The following is a 17,117-nucleotide window of genomic DNA, read 5'->3' as shown; positions in this document are numbered from 1 at the left end:
TTTTTTCAAAAACGCTGGAAAACAGGAATACTTCATGAGATATGATCATGTGTGTAAATGATGTACATTTCTGTCAATAAAAACAAGTCAATCAATGCAAGTGGTCGTCCGATAGGGGGTTTTCAATGGCTGATGCTGATATTTGGCTTATAGACATAGCTTTTAAACTCAGGGCCTGACAGCAGTGTTTCTGTCACAGGGATCCCTGTCGGCTATGTTTAGAAATAAAAATGTGATTGTGAGATGGAGAAAAAGCCTAAACATGATTTTTTTTTTTTTTTACAAATACTCAGACCAGCGCAGAAAGCATTACAGTTGATGATTATATGGTTTCCATGGTAACATGTAAAACATACTGGTCCAGTCCATTTGCCAACAGGTGCTGGGAGTTAAACAGCACAGTGGTTCTTAAACATCAACAAAAAAGTAATTGAAAAAACAAACACGGCCCCCTCGCGTATTAGGGGGGCAGGGTGAGTCACCAGAACCAAGGACAGGTGTTTTTGATGAATCTAACATGGTTAAAATGGAGTTTGAAGTTACAATGGGTTTGTATAGGAAGGGGGCGTGTCTGATAAAATGAATATCAAATATCTAAATACTGAATCGAGCAAACCAAAAGTTTTTTTGAAAGTGAAATATACCTTTAACACAGTAAGCCCCCATGCTGTGTTTCAACAAAGTGTTATTAATGCTAGAAATGTTGCATTGGATGTTAGCCTTGTTTTATTTTATGTCAGCTATTGACAAATTGATTGAGCCAATCCCTTGTTGGACAAGGTTAAATGGTATGGCAGAACATGGTTTAATCATGATATTCACAATATCTTCTCTATTTCCACTTAGAGAAGTACAATTATTAAACTGGGTTCATCTTGGGGAAATTCAGTCTTTAGTTTTATCCACTTGAGTGATTGCCTGGGCCTGGAATCATACCTGTGACCTCTTGGTCTACCCATTGAGCCATTGCTGCCTCTTTTAGAAAAATGTTTTTAAAACTTAAAAAATACTATTCAAAGTTTAACAAGATTCTTCAAGATATTGAACTTACTCGGAAATACCATTTGGTTCCTAAGCATTCAAACATCTAGACATGCAATGGCACAACAAACGATAGAAAATTGTTGTTACTCAAAGGAGAAGAAAAGCTATAATGTATTGTTTTAGATGCAAATCTGGTACAAAATATTTTCAGATGGGGGGGCCAAATACGTAATCAATTTGGGGGTCCAATTGACGTGAAGATCTTTAAGAACCACTGTACTGTTTAAAGGCACATTTCATCAAAAATATATTATTATTGGTATGCATACTAGATCTAGTGTGCATACTATACACATATCTAGTATGTATACTAGATAGTATACATAATTTATAGTATGCAACTATGCATACTAACCAGAGCATGTGAGCAGAGCTGAGCGGGGGGAAATGCTGCTCCACGCCCCAGGGGGCTGTCACGCTCGCTATCCACTCATGTTGAGAGCGAGAGAGGGGCTTGCATAGCGAGTGTGGTTCAGCCAAAACACATCACTTGAGTTTCAAATCGTATCAAGGAATTTATAAACATACAGTGTGGTTTACTGAGAAATTTGAATGAAATCTTGATCAAGGACATGAAATGTGTAGCTATTACTGTGGACTCACAATTATATTTTCACATGAAGCACAAAACCATGGCTAGTCCGACTTCAATATCATTTATTGGCATTTTTCACATAAAACATCCGTAAGTCCAGAGAATCTTTTGGCTTAAAAGGAGAATCCAATTGTAGTCAATATCCTTCAAAAACACATTGGAGTGGCAGATGTATACGTCTACACTTGATTGTTAGGCTCCAGAACATGAAATCAGAAGTCTCATCTTTACAGTACTTCCATCTCAAGAGACGTGTATTAACAATAAATATTTTGCACAACATGGAGGATGATAAAACAAGACGGACAACGAAGAGAAACGACGGCAGGCAGAATCAGAACGATACAAACATACTGGGGCAAGTCGGTACAATTTTAACACCGCATGGCACTGATGTCAACACCGCTGTCACAACATCCGTGTCTCTCATGCCTTTCTGGAATTTAAAGGAGTTCAAACCTTGGATCGTTGTTCAATACATGCTTCCAATACTGAGACGTCAAACGTCCACCGTGTTCTCATTCAATACAGTCAGTGTTCCAGTGTATTTGAGAATGTAGCTTATATATATGTTTCATCCCTGTGACAACCCCATCACATGAACGATCACCTCACTCAACCACTTCAACCCAATATTATTCTTATGTCAATGCTTCTCAAAATGCTAAATTATTGGAACCAAATGGACCCTTACAGGCCCATTTGTACACTCTCTGAGTAATGGCGGCTCATGCCCTATGCATACCAAAACTGGGGCGTTTGATATAAATAAATACAAGTTTGAGAAGCACTGACTTAAGTGACTGGGGTCCCCCACAGATCTATACTAGGCCCCCCTTCTGTTTTCCACTCTACACCAAATCTACACTGAGTAGGGATGCTAGGGTTCATGTGGTTAGGTGCCTTTTCCTGAAAATAATGCTTCAACAACTAATACTTCTTCAGCAAATGGTTGGATTCTAACCCGTTAACCACCGCTGAGGTAAACAATATGTTTACCTGTTTGGGTTTGGCAACACTGGAGACTTGTGGGCTCTGTTCAGACTGCAATTAAATCTGATTTGTTTCTCAAATCTGATCTTTAGGACCGACTGTCCACACCGTTATTAAATCTGATCTTTAGGACTAATTGTCCACACTTTTATTAAATCCGATCTTTAGGACTCATTGTTCACACTTTTATTTACACGTGACCGGATCAGATTTGTGTATTCAGATATCGCCGACCTACTGTATCTGCATTGGTTGCTGCGGTAACGACGATTTATTCATATAAGCTCACAAGCATCACATCAACATGTGTTGTGAGCAAAAATCTACATAAAACCAATTCCAAACCAATTCCAATGTGGATCGGCCAAAAATGGGAAATGGGATATGGGCTGCCAGTCTAAACATGATGTCATGATGTCAAACAATCAGCACAAAATGACAAAAAACCTAAACAACAATACTTTCTCAATGTAAAAGTGAGCCAAACAACTGACAAAACATGAATACTTTGCAAGAATGACTGTTCAATAAATTGATACAGCAGTCCTTTAGGCTCTATAGACAATCTCATCACATGAAGCTCATCAGCTAAGCTAAAGCTACAATCCGGAACTTATTTGAATAAATAAAAGGTTTTAAACCGATATGTATGATAGAGCAGTGGTTCTAACCTGTGGGCCGGGGCAGGATACTGCATGTGGCCCCCCAAATAATTGGAAAAACTCAGAGATTTTATTGATAATATAACATTAATATTTGGAAAAATGTATGCCAACAAATTTCACAGTATATTATTTTTAAAAACCTTGAACATCATCGACAATAAAAGATGACCTCAGGCATGAGGAAGGTTGCGTATGACCGAAACGTTGCTTAATAAATATCCTTCATGTACCGTGCAAGCTGGCAGTGTACAGGGAATCTTTTGTTGTTGATGTTGTTCAACCGTTTCACATTCGCACCTGCTTTTAGACTTTTAATCCAGGTGTGTGAAAGTTTTGTACTGATCTTTAAAACCTTAAAAAAAAGTGAGTTTTCATTGTGTGATACCTAATAAATAAGAACCTTAAGTATACTACGTCAGTTCCATTGATCCAAGTCGGAACAGAATCGATTGATTGATTGATTGGTCATTAAAATAAACTGAAAATGCACACGGCCCACTTAACACGGCTGTCGGGTTAAAGCGATAGTTCACCCCCAAAATGACTTTTTTTCCTATCGATTAGTCACCCCATGGAGACTTGAATTCATGGATATTTTGCTGTTTTTGTCACATTCCTAAGCCAATAATCTCGAATCTCCTACCGGAACCGCTGCCTACCGGTCCGCTGGTCATCAAATTGTTGGCTTAGGAACCTCCATGAGGTGACTAATTGATAGAAAAAGTTATTTTTGGGGTGAACTATCCCTTTAAGTGGTCAGATGGGTGGACCGCAAACACTTTTGAAATTTTCAAGTGCGCCCTGATCCTAAAAAAGTTGAGAACAACTGTATGGTAGAGTTATGTTAATACAATATAACCAGTACATGTGCAGTGGTTGGAGGCGTGGTCTCCCATACTCTTCCATTGAGAGATTTAGACCCTGGTGTCTGGTAGGACACTGCCTGAAGCTCATATACGTGCAATATCTCTCCCTGGCCAAAGCGGCCATCTCCTCTCAGCAGAACGGTATTAAGGCTAGATGTTTGGTCTAACCGCGTGGGAGATCCGGGCTCGAATCCCTGATAGGACATAAAACAGACTTTAACAGAATAATTACAGACTAGTGTTTTACTACAGCTATCCAGGAAGTGGACCAGCACTGCGTCCTCCTGTTTGTCCAACAGGTTGAACATTCCCACCTTAACATTCACCCAGTGCCAGCGATTTCCGTGTTTTATAACCTTTTCAACCGGTCACAGAATTGTTATATCGATTAAAATCCATTGTCTGGCTGTGTTTATAAACAAACACGACAGGTCGACCAGCCCTCAAAGAGTTACGTTTTTTCTCTGTCTCTCCGCTCTCTCTCTCTACCCCCTCCAAACAGGCTGCAGAGGTCATATCCGTTTGTTGCGTTCCTATTTCACGGCCCTCACCGCTGGCCATCTTAGCTTAGCTTAGCTTATGATCGGGTTTCAGATCGTTGGTAAACAAAACGACGATAACTGTTCGTCGTCTAGAGAAAAGAAAATATAACCGGAGCACTCCGTTCGTTTTTTATACCGTGTGAGGTAACTGGTTTTGCCCTATTTTGGCCTAAAAATCACATTTTACAAGATAAAACCGAGAACCGGAAACGGAACCCGCTAATTCGGCATCCGGTTGAGTGGGAAGTGAGTGCAAAGGGAACCCGACGACGGACATTACATTGAACAGCGCAAACGCCGATTAAACAATGAAAAAGCTATCAGCGCGTCTAACGCGTCGACGGCCAAGTGGACAAAGTAGCAATTGACTCGAAAACGCGTCGACGGCAGTCAAAGAGTTAAGGGGAAGAAGGACAACAACAACAAAAGACTCTCTGGCGCTACACACATTCTCAATCAGGAAAAAGATGAATAATTCATTTAAAACCCAATACCATAATGTCAAGGACTTTGATACAATCATCATCTTAAGTCTATAGTGTAAAAAACCTAGATCATCTGAACCGGTTTGACGTTAACAAGCCAACAATGGGTTGTGAGCTTGTAAATCAGTTATTTCTGGCAAGTGACAGTGTTGTACTATACAGAGAGTAAGGCCGGGCAATACGCATACAATCAAATAACGAAAAAAAAATTGACCAAATACCTCAATATTGATTTTGTGATAATATTGTATTGTGTCGATAATATAAATTTTCGTTCAAATTTTTCAAACATTTTCAATAAAATCCGAGGTGGGACACCAATGCCATTCAATCAGGAGAGAGAATTAGCTTGAATTTATAGCTTCCCAATTACAATGTGCCTGCTATTTTCTTTTTTTTTTGTTTCATCAATTCCAATTTCACTTGTTTGTCCTGTATGAGTTCTCTCTCCTATTTGGATGAAATTGGTATCCTGACCTGAAAATGCATTTTCTGTTTAGAGCTGGGAGACCCCTGTTACTGAACAAACCTTCACAGCAATGATTTGGGGAATATAGAGCTATTTAACAGTTTCGTTTTTTGTTTTGTTTTTACTTGGAAAATGTCACTATCACCCCCTTTAATTAAACTGTCACTATCGTGCTGAGATCATGTAAAACCGTGACTAATTTATATCAAAACGACTGTAACATGCAACGTATGAGAACCTAGAAGTCTAGGCTCATGACAATCTATCAGCCGAACGCCGCAAACATCTACAGTAAGCTGTGTCAAAATCTTCTTCTAATTATTTAACGACTTGTGTTCATCTGAAGTAGGGGTGCAACAGTTAATCAAACTAATCAATGTAATCGAACATAAACAATAAAAAAGATAATCAAGAAATTCCAGATACTGAAAATAGCCGATCACTATTTAAAATAGTGGCTAATCAATTTAGTGAATTGTAAAAAATCTATTAGAATGTTTTCTTTTTCATTCGTTGATTTTTTTTATAATCCAAAAAGACGCTTATCGATAAAGTAATCTCTACGAAAATAACGGATAATTGCAGCCATAATCTGGACGCACTATATTCACTGTGGTGGGTTTAATTTGTTAGTTTGTGCTCTACTGTGCCATATACTGCCCAATAAAGGCAAACAACACAAACTGCTTTTTATTTAAGTTTAAAAGATTATCGATTGTGGTGTAATTAACATAAGTTATAAAGGCTAATAGACAATCTACTATCCTTAGCAACAGGACAGGAGATAGTGCTGAATGCTGTTGTTGCTGATTTTGGCCTCTAGAGGGCAGTGTGGTGCTAACATGTCTACAGTGAGAGTGAAAGCCCTTAGATGAGAGACAGACAGACAGACAGACAGACAGACAGACAGACAGACAGACAGACAGACAGACAGACAGACAGACAGACAGACAGACAGTAGAGGCTGTAAAGTGCTACTGTGGAGGCACCCTGATTTAAAGCACATCAAAAAATAAATGTTTAATCTAAAACGGTGACATCATTAAATAATAAAAAACATTACATCATGTAAAAAAAAAGAGAAAAATCATAAAATTAAACTCATTTTAAGGGGTGTGGTGTAGGAACCCAGAACACACCTACCGGGACACGTTTAAAAATGTACTGACTGTACTTTAATTACAGTTAAAAAAATCTATTTGTCTCCTTTATAGATTCTACTAATGGTGGTTCCCAACCTTTTTTACCTTGGAGCCCCGCCCCCTTTCTAACATCTGACAAAAGCACACAACACACACGCACACGCATGTCGGCGCGCACACACATTGTTATTCAGACACGTGAACCACTTAAGCCAGAGGAGGCTATATACTTCAGCTTATGATGAATAGCGGAAATTGCCGCTCTACAAGCTCAAAAAAACGCATCGCATTGTGACATGTGAGATTGTAGACAGGCTTTTTTTTTAAAAATGCTATTTTGGAAATAAATAAATAAGAATTGAGTTTGACAAGTTGGGACTGATATCACATTGAGAACAAACAGGCAGACAGTGGATGGCGAAAGCAAGTTCTGAATGATTTTGTGCAACGTGTTAAAAACCTGGAACGCATCTGTGTCACTTTCGATTTCTTTGGCTATTCAAAAATAGCAGATATACAAGCTCATAGCGCGGCACCGAGTGCCGCGCTATGAGCTTGTAGATCTGCTATTTTTGAAAAATTGTGAAAAAAGATTTTTAATATTTTTTTCAAAAAACTGTTTTGAAACTGATTTTTTTAAAGAATCGCCTCAGGTCTTAATGGGTTAAGCCTTGCACTACCCTCCAAACAGACAAAGCCTCACGACCCCCCCTGTGAACTTTGGCGCCCCCCCCCCCCCCCTCCCTAAGAAGGGCCAGGGCCCCCCAGGCTGGGAACCACATGACTGGCTAGTTTCTGTGGTGCTATCTATCACTTTTAGTGTCCACACGCGTTTCAAACTGCTGGAGTTGTGACATTCTGTAATAATAATTAAAAAAAAAGGTTCCTCATCAAACACAATAGAGACGAGACACAATAAATAAGCTCTTCAGTTTGTGGGGGTGGAGGTACAGTAACGTAGAACAGGGTCAGAGGTCAACCACTACGTTTTGTGCTACATTAGAATCATTCCTTATCTTCATAGCCCTGAGGTTTAAGTCGCGTCTCTTGTCCGTCCGTCTCTGATGCGCCGCGTTCGCTTCAAAACGGATCGGCTGACGTCGCTCGCGCGTAAGAAAAAAACATTCCCGCTTCCACAAGTCTTCATTGTCATCACATCCCAGACTTAACACGGTGCAAATAAAACGACACATCATTTCCGAGAAGAGCCCGTCGACACCCTCCTCCGTCCTCCACGGGCGCGCTCGCGTCCGAACGCCAGCAGGTTTGTGTGGAGGAAGACATGTTTGTTCTCCTTGCATTCAACACAACTGTGTGTCTGTGGGGGCAGTAGATTAGTGGGCCTGGGCAGTAGATGTGTGGGCCTGGGCAGTAGATTTGTGGGCCTGGGCAGAGTAGATTTGTGGGCCTGGGCAGTAGATTTGTGGGCCTGGGCAGAGTAGATTTGTGGGCCTGGGCAGTAGATTTGTGGGCCTGGGCAGAGTAGATTTGTGGGCCTGGGCAGTAGATTTGTGGGCCTGGGCAGAGTAGATTTGTGGGCCTGGGCAGTAGATTTGTGGGCCTGGGCAGAGTAGATTTGTGGGCCTGGGCAGTAGATTTGTGGGCCTGGGCAGTAGATTTGTGGGCCTGGGCAGTAGATTTGTGGGCCTGGGCAGTAGATTAGTGCCTGGGGAAGCAGCAGACACCAACCCACACAGCAGTCGTTCAACGCTTAACCCATTAATACCTGGAACGCATCTGTGTCACTTTAGGTTTCTTTGGCTATTCAAAAATAGCAGATATACAAGCTCATAGCGCGGCACCGAGTGCCGCGCTATGAACTTGTAGATCTGCTATTTTTGAAAAATATTGGAAAAAAAAATGTGGGATTTTTTTTTCAAAAAACTGTTAGGATTTAGAAAACATTTTGAAGAATCGCCTCAGGTCTTAGGCTGATCTGTGATCCGGCACCAAAAAAAAACAGAAGCTCAAACCATTCCTGTCCGCCACGACGTCTTACGCCTCGGCGCCATGCGCCGAAAAAAACTGCCGATCTACAAGCTCACAACCATTTGAGCCTGTAGATCGGCCATTAACTCAGGCTTTTAGGTTTTTGTTTGTAAATCCAGGTGGGTGGTGGGGAGGGATATGACATCACGTCTCCAGTGTGACTACAGACTCCGCCTCCGTTGGCACTCGGGTTCTCCAGGAGGAGGGAGGGGGAGGGAGGGAGGGAGAGGGAGGGGGGGGCGGGTGTTATGTGCCCGTCTGTGGGTGGGTCACCCCCTCTTCCTCCTCCCCCCCGGCCTCTCCCCCGCCGAGGTCCACGCCCCTCCTCTCGCCCCCCGGGTTCGACGTCCTGACCGACATGGGCGCCAGGCTGAGGGAGCGGGACGGGTGGGGGGAGGGGGGCCTGTACCTGCTGACCCCGACCCCGCCCCCGACCCCTCCACCCTCCTCCTCTACCTCGGGGGCGGGGCTCTCCAAGTCAGACTCCTCCTCCTCCTCCTCCTCTTCCTCCTCTTCCTCCAGGGTGAGTTTAAACTGGAACTTGTCGGCCGCTCCCGTCGTGGCGGTCGATAACGACGACGAGGATGACGAGGTGGTGACGGCAGCGGCGGTGGTGACGGCAGCGGCGATCGAGGCTCCACCCCCGTCGGAGGGGGAGTGGTCCTGTGGGCTGGTGGGGGAGGGGCTGCGGGGGATCATGCTCTGGTACCAGTCCCGGTTGTCCTCCAGGGTGTCCAGGATGTCCTGGGCGTCGGGGTGCACCAGGTCCGCCCACGTCTCCCACAGAGGATGCACCACGTAGTCAATGAAGCCCACCTGTAGGAAGATCAACTTTATTAACACATTGACCGCCAGAGGTTAATCTCATAATGTACTCACCAGTGCCAACGTTTTATTGTTGTTTTTTGTTTTTTTCACGTCGCCATAGACGTCGTTAAAATCCTTAAGATTGATCTGTGCACTGTTTGTAAACATCGCGGACATCTCCCTGTGTCTACCAGTCCAAACCACGTGTCAAACGGGGCATCCATTGTTGAGTTAGAACGGTTTATGTTAAACAGTGATCAGCGAGGAGAAAAACTACAATCGAAGAAAATGGCGTTTCAGTGTAGACTTTAGAATGGGAGCCGGCGTGATCGTCAAAACCGGATCCCAAATAATTCTGTTTCCGGTGGTGTTACAATGAAATGTGCCGTACCGGAAAATTGAAAAAAAAAGGAAAAAGCACCACAGCCCGTAGGCTACGGGATCGGCGCTTAAGCGTTGGATTTAACGGCCCGTAGAACTACGGGCCCGGCGGTCAGTGTGTTAAAGGAGCACTGAGTGATTTTCCTTGTGTCAAAATAAATTACTTATTTTCTATCAATTACACACCCTGCATGAAGCCTTTAATTCAAGGCTTCGTGGGGTGTGCAATTGGTAGAAAAGAAGCATTTTTTTGGGTGAACTACTCCTTTAAATTAATAATTGCTATAGAGTGTTCGTTCAGTAACAGGGGTCTCCCCGTCTATCCAGCTCTTTAGTAAACAGAAAATTACATTTTCAGGTCTTTGTATTCAATCAGGAGAAAGAACTCAGGATACAGGATACAGGATAAACCTTTTTTATCATTTCTTTCACACAGACCTGAACATTGATATATTTTGTGTTTATTAAAGAGCTGGAGAGACAGCTGTTACTGAACAAACACTAAGTATATCCGGTAGCAGTAATTACAGTATAGAGCTTAAACCTTTTACAAAAAAAGTATATTGTCGCTGTCAGGCAGAAACCAGCTAACTCAATTTTCCAGCTTTTTTTTTTTTTTTTCAGAAATCAACGCTATTGAACACCCTTTACGTCTGTGTGTTGGTTAAAATTGAACCATTGAACCAATGAAAAGTATTAAAAAGCATAAGACTCCATTGGTTTGTCAAACTGTCGGCCCTACAGACTCAAGAGCGGAAGAAAACAAACATTAACATAAACATTAACCGTAGTCTGTTAACACATTGGGTGCCAAAACCGTATATATACGGTTTTCGCCATACTAACGTTGAGTGCCAAAACCGTATATATACGGTTTTTGAAAAAAAAAATAATCATTTTTTTCATTTTTTTTTTCCTTCACAGCACCAGGAGATATCATTGTTCGAAGATTTAGACTCCAATCCACTTCCTGGTTAACTTATGACTTCAAAAGCCTTTATCTCGGCTCCTGTGTACTTTTTTTTTTTACAATGTTAATTTAACTATTTTCAACTGGCTGCAACTATGGAACGGATTACCGAATGTTTTTAATTTTTTTCCCCCGGTTGTACGAGACCTGTATGTGTGTAATGAGGGGATCACCGTGAGGACGGTGATCACTGAAAATATTTTGTGACTACTTGAAAAAGGTTAAAAATGGTAAAAAATTCAGGCACTCAACGTATAATATTTTAATAAACCTCTGGCACCCCAAGTGTTAAAAGTAACTATGTAGTGTGTCTGTTTAGCAAACTTAGCACTGATGCTAATGTTATGAAAACAATTAATTATATTTCTAAAATCTATGTAGTGTTTTCTGAGGAGAGCAATGTGACAAGAAATGTGTTCATATAGCATTTCTTTCGCTAGTTCTAGTTCTACTGAAACTGCAACTCTGTGAAACCCTCTTTGCAGAAGTTATTATAATATTTAAAGTCCTGCTTATTACTGTAGGCATATAATAAATGTCATGAAGCATCAGGGCATTACTTCACACGTTGTGATGCTTGTGAGCTTGGAGATCCATTGTCAGCTGTCAAAAAAATATATATTTTGTTTTTCCATTTCCTGAAAAATGAACATTTTGGAGTAAGCTGTGTTTCTGCCCGACAGCAGAGAGATATTAATGATAATGGCGCCATGTTAACCTGGTTCTTCTCCACGGAGGCGTTGTCTCTGTCACACATGGGGCTGATCTCCATGCCCTTGTCTCTCTCGCGGTCTCCCTGGGTGAAGAACTCCACCATGATGCGGTCCGTCCACTGGCGGTACAGCTCCAGAGGTTTGGTGGGGTTGCTCAGGTCTGCACAGTGCACCATGTTCTGCAGAACCTATACGGTGAAGCACACACAGTTTATATGTGAGAGCATTCAACTTGGATGTAAACCAGGGGTTTTCAACCAGTGGTTAGGAACCAAATTGACCCTTATATGTCTGTAACTCTGAGAGTGTACAAATGGAACCAAATGGACCCTAACGGGTCCATTTGGTTCCATTTTGTACACTCTCAGAGTTACATGAACACTGATGATGGTGATACAGTGTCGATTGGGACCCCCAATAAACCTAAATGGTTGAGTCCCTGGCATATTTTTTTCAAATAGGAGGTCCGTGGGCTAATATGTGTCTAATTTGGGGGTCCTTGACGCGAAAAAGGTTGAAAACCACTGATGTAAACAGCTGGTACAACCTAGCAGTGGTGTAAAGTAACTAAGTACATTTACTCAAGTACTGTACACAGTAAGTACAATTTTGAGGTACTTTTACTTTACTGTTAGTATTTCCAATTGTCTATACTTTTACTTCTACTCCACTACATCTCAGAGGCAAATATTGTACTTTCACTCCACTACAATTATTTGAAAACTGTAGTTACTAGTTCCTTTGCACATATAAATTATTACATTATAAAACATACATTAACCACTTTAGCCCTATTTTATACATAGGCTATTTGAAAACATGAAGAGATTTAGTGCATTTCTTAAAGTATAACCAAACTGAATTGTTCTGCTAGACGGTGGATGGAGTATTAACTTATTAACTAGGTTTTCATTAGATGCACTTTTCCCTCCCAAAGGAAGAAAGTGGTATCCCTCTACCTCCACTAGGAGGCAGCACCTCACCACAAAATCGTCTGGATACAGTGTTTACCGAGTCCATGATGTCTGACCTTCTCCACTTCAACCCTATTTACTTCATTGACCGGAGTACCCCAGGGGTCTATACTAGGCCCCTTCTTTATCCCCCTCTACACCAAATATATTTGCAGAAATTACAGGTCTATCTAAGTAGATTTGTAGATATAGTGCTATTTTCATCAATGTTTGCCCCGGAATAAGGACACTTAAAGGAATAGTTCACCCCCAAAATGACCTTTTTCTATCGATTAGTCACCCCATGGAGACTTGAATTCATGGATATTTTTTAGTTTTTGTCGCATTTCTAAGCCAATAATTTGATGACGCAGCGGTTCCGGTAGAAGACACAAAGAGTCTCCTTTGTGTCTCCTACCGGAACCGTTGCATACCGGTCCACTGGTCATCAAATGATTGGCTTAGCTATGCTAAAAACAAAAAGAATACTAACTACTAACTAACTACTACTAATCGATAGAAAAAAAATATTTTTTTGGGTGAACTATCCCTTTAATCGTCTTCCCAAAGCAATAATGTACATTCAAACTATTAAAAGTTTCTATGAGAAAAGCTCTGCAGGACAACATCCATGGTACCCCGTGTTATAACAGAGGTTATAAGAGCTACTGTATATTTGGAGAATGATATTTTGATCCTTTTTGTGTAGCCTATTCATTGGTAAACATGCTATTCTTGTTCAATACTATGTATTATGTACTGGGGTAGCCTGTTTTTTTCCAACGGTATACTTACAGTATGTAGTCAATATTTTACAGTTGGTATGTGCAGTGGTGTAAAGTAACTAAGTATATTTACTCAAGTACTGTACTGTACTTTTAATTTACTGGAGTATTTCCAATTTTCAGTACTTGTACTTCTACTCCGCTACATCTCAGAGGCAAATATGGTACTTTTACTCCACTACAACTTTTTGAAAACTTTAGTTACTAGTTACTTTGTAGATTTCTATTATTATTACAAAACATACAGTAACCACTTAAGCCCTATATTATGGGTCCTCAACAGGCGGACCGCGGTCCATGACCGGACCGCGGGACACCTCTCTGCGGACCCTGGGAAAATTATGAAAAATTAAAAAAAAAAAAAAATTAAAAAAAAAAAAAAAAAAAAAATCCCCCAATATTTTTTTTCGAGCTATTAATCTGCGAGTTACCGCGATCGCGAGTCACAATTGTCCGTTGTATTCACTGCATGCAGCACTCTGAATGTGGACTGTGTGTGTGTGTGTGTGTGTGTCTGTGTGATATACACTTGTATTGTGGGCTGTCATCTCCATGAGAACGATGCACTGATTGGCTGTTAGCTGGGGGTCACTGAGAGTTCGACAGAACGAACGCAGCAGGTTTAAATTTTGCAATCAGTGAGTTTGTTTGCTTGTAGCAGCAGCACTTCATCAACTGTTAAGACTAAATTTTGAGTGTGAATCACAATGGCATGTTCTAAGTTAGCTAGTAAGAGAAAGGTGGACAGTGAAAATCGGAGGTTCAAAGAAGAATGGACTGACAAATATGCCTTCATCCTACTTCCAAGTGACAAACCAATGTGTCTAATATGCTTAAAGACTGTAGCTCTGGTGAAGAGTGAAAATGTTAAACGCCATTATCTGACAGAGCACAAATCTTTTGAAGTGGAATTTCCTCCTAATTCAGAGCTAAGAACAGAAAAAATCAAGAAGCTGAAAAAGTCATATGAAGGTTCAACCAAGATAATGGTGTCATCTATGACAGAACAACAAAAAGCAACGGAGTGCTCACTCAGAGTGTCATGGGTTTTGGGTAAGCACAAGAAGCCATTTTCTGATGCAGAGATAATTAAGGAATGTTTGATTGAAGTGATGGACACCATGCTCGAAGGAAAAGAAAAAGAGCAAATGACAGCTAAAAAAAAGAAAATTCCACTCTCAGATTCCACAGCAACCAGACGTACTGAAATACTGGCTGGTGATTTGTCCAAACAGCTTTGTGATGGAATACAAAACGCAGAGTGTATTTCCCTAGCAGTGGATGAGTCCACTGACACCACTGATAATGCTCAGTTGTTGGTGTTTGTGAGGTATTATCATGAGGCGAAGGGGGAGTTTATTGAAGATGTGTTGGGCCTGGCAAACCTCAGTGGACAAACAAGGGGGGAAGATATTTACAAAGTAATATCAGAAATGCTGAATGAAAAAGGGATAGATGTGAAGAAAGTTGTGTCAATTGCAACTGATGGAGCCCCAGCCATGTTGGGTAGAGAGAAAGGAGCGGTTCAGCGTCTGAGAGACCACCACCCCGGCCTGATATCTTACCACTGCATAATCCACCAGTCTGTCCTTTGTGCAAGTCTTGGAGAATTGTACTCTGAAATCATGACAACAATGATGAAACTCATAAACTTCTTGAGAGCATCATCTGCACTGCAGCACCGCTTGCTGCGCACATTCCTGACAGAGGTAGATGCAGCTTTTGATGATTTGCTCCTGCACAACAACGTCAGATGGCTGAGCAAAGGCAAGGTCCTGGAGCGTTTTTGGGCCATCAGGAAAGAGCTGCAAGTGTTTCTGTCACAGCAAAAGAGCGCAAAAGCAAAACAGTTCCTGGACTTTCTGCAAAATGCTGGGAAAATGGAAGCTGTGGCTTTTTTGGCAGATATAACCTCTCATCTCAATGACCTAAATCTCAAGCTACAGGGGAAGAACAACACAGTGTGTGAGCTGATGTCAGCAGTGCGTGCCTTCCAGAGGAAGCTGGAGATTTTCAAAAGTGACCTACAGGTAAGTTGCTTTTAACATTTTCTACCACACACATTTCCTGGATTCCACTTAACATCTTGTTGATTTTTCATACCCCTTTTTAAGCAGTGCTCCTTATTTCTTTTTAATGTTTACCTACAGGAGGAACTGCTCCACTTCCCCAAACTTCTGGAGCAGACCAAAGGAGAAGGCGATCATCAGTGTCATGTGGAATTCCTGGAGAAGCTGATTGCAAATTTCAAGACTCGCTTTGATGACTTCATATTAGGAAAACAAGTCCTACTGTTCATTGACAACCCTTTCCTGGTCAAAAATGTGAGAGAGTTCTCTGCAGAAGCACAAAAAATCTTCCCATGGGCCAAAGCTGCTTCACTGCAAACTGAGTTGATTGACCTCCAGGAAAACATTGCCCTGAAAGAGGCTCAGTGTGACGCTATCACCTTCTGGACAAAGATGGTAACTGCAGCTAATATCCCTCTGCTGCGTAAACTGGCAGTTCACATTCTCACAATGTTTGGCTCAACTTACAGCTGTGAGTCTGCCTTCTCCACAATGAATATTGTGAAGAACAAGTACCGCAGTAGACTCACCAATGAACACTTGCATCAGTGTCTCCGCCTGGCCCTCACACCTTTTGTGCCAAAGTTCAAAGTGTTGGCCTCAAACCCAAGATGCAATTTCTCTCATTAAGCAGCAGTGTTTGCCACAATGTTTGTACCATAGTTATTCTTTGCACCTTAATCTGACTGAGATCTTGCAATTTGTTTACCAGAGAATTGGATTTTTTTTCTTTTTGTGTTAAAAGGAAATGGACATTTTGTTTCATGCTTTGTTGTGTATGTGAATATTTGAATTCCTGAGACACTTGATTCACCTTTAGTCACTGGAAGAACAGCACTACAGCTGTCCCCCTCCTTTCCTGTGCTCCCTTGTGTCTGTAATTAAAAAGAGAGGGTTCTTTAACCTCCCTCCTGATATATTTTTGGGGGATCCTTGGAGGGGGTGTGAAAAAGTTTGAATTGTTGTTCAATTTAAAATATTTTATTTAGTATTTATTTTAGTTACCGTTACCTGTTTTCATACTCTGCACCCCAGTTTTATTAAGTTGGTTGGTTGGGAGGGGATCAGATTTTCTGATGCAGAGATAATTAAGGAATGTTTGATTGAGCACTTGCATCAGTGTCTCCGCCTGGCCATCCGCGCGCGCGTGCATGTGCGGACCCTAGCCTTATTCTAAAACTTATTTGTGGACCTTCAAGATTTGTTGTTGAGGATACATTTTGGCAATTTGAAAATAGAAAATATTTGTTTCAAAACTTGTGAAATGGGACATTCTGCATAATGAATGAGTACGTTTACTTTTGGTACTTTAAGTACATTTTGATACCAACACTTTTGTACTTTTACTCAAGTACATTTTGAATACCTTGCTTTCACTTGTAACAGACTATTTCTAAATTGCAGTATTGATACGTTTTCTTCTGTAAAAAAAAAATATATATAATTATAATACTTTTTCCACCACTGGGTATGCATGAGTTTGGTCGTGTACTAACCTGGATGCGGTCAGAGTAGTTGTCCAGCAGCAGAACTCCCAGGCTGGTCACCTTCTTGGTCTCCACCATGGTCTTCATGTCTGCCAGGCAGTTCATGTGTTTGGACATGTCTGTGGCCAGCACCTGCACACAGCAATGCATCAGAGTTACCTG

At 41.3% G+C, this 17,117-nt stretch overlaps 1 protein-coding gene across 5 annotated transcripts in view; it reads right to left on the bottom strand.

Annotated features, from left to right (window-relative positions):
- Nucleotides 1–8,735: 8,735 nt before the first annotated feature.
- The window catches only part of LOC308087216 (3',5'-cyclic-AMP phosphodiesterase 4C-like), a 73,209-nt gene continuing 64,827 nt past the window's right edge, over nucleotides 8,736–17,117 (bottom strand). For all 5 annotated transcript variants that reach the window (XM_080430931.1, XM_080430934.1, XM_080430933.1 and 2 more), the window contains 3 exons: nucleotides 16,965–17,087; nucleotides 11,667–11,849; nucleotides 8,736–9,606 (listed from right to left, as the gene is read on the bottom strand). In XM_080430931.1, coding sequence (XP_080287057.1) covers nucleotides 9,037–9,606; nucleotides 11,667–11,849; nucleotides 16,965–17,087 — 876 coding nt within the window. In that variant the 3' untranslated portion in view covers nucleotides 8,736–9,036. The remainder of the gene's footprint in view (nucleotides 9,607–11,666; nucleotides 11,850–16,964; nucleotides 17,088–17,117) is intronic.

This window comes from Gymnoscopelus braueri (genome assembly GCF_963280865.1).
Source record: "Gymnoscopelus braueri genome assembly, chromosome: 6".
NCBI classification, from domain to species: domain Eukaryota; kingdom Metazoa; phylum Chordata; class Actinopteri; order Myctophiformes; family Myctophidae; genus Gymnoscopelus; species Gymnoscopelus braueri.
Note: the sequence above shows the minus strand (reverse complement) of the source record. Positions and strands in the feature narration are given on the sequence as shown.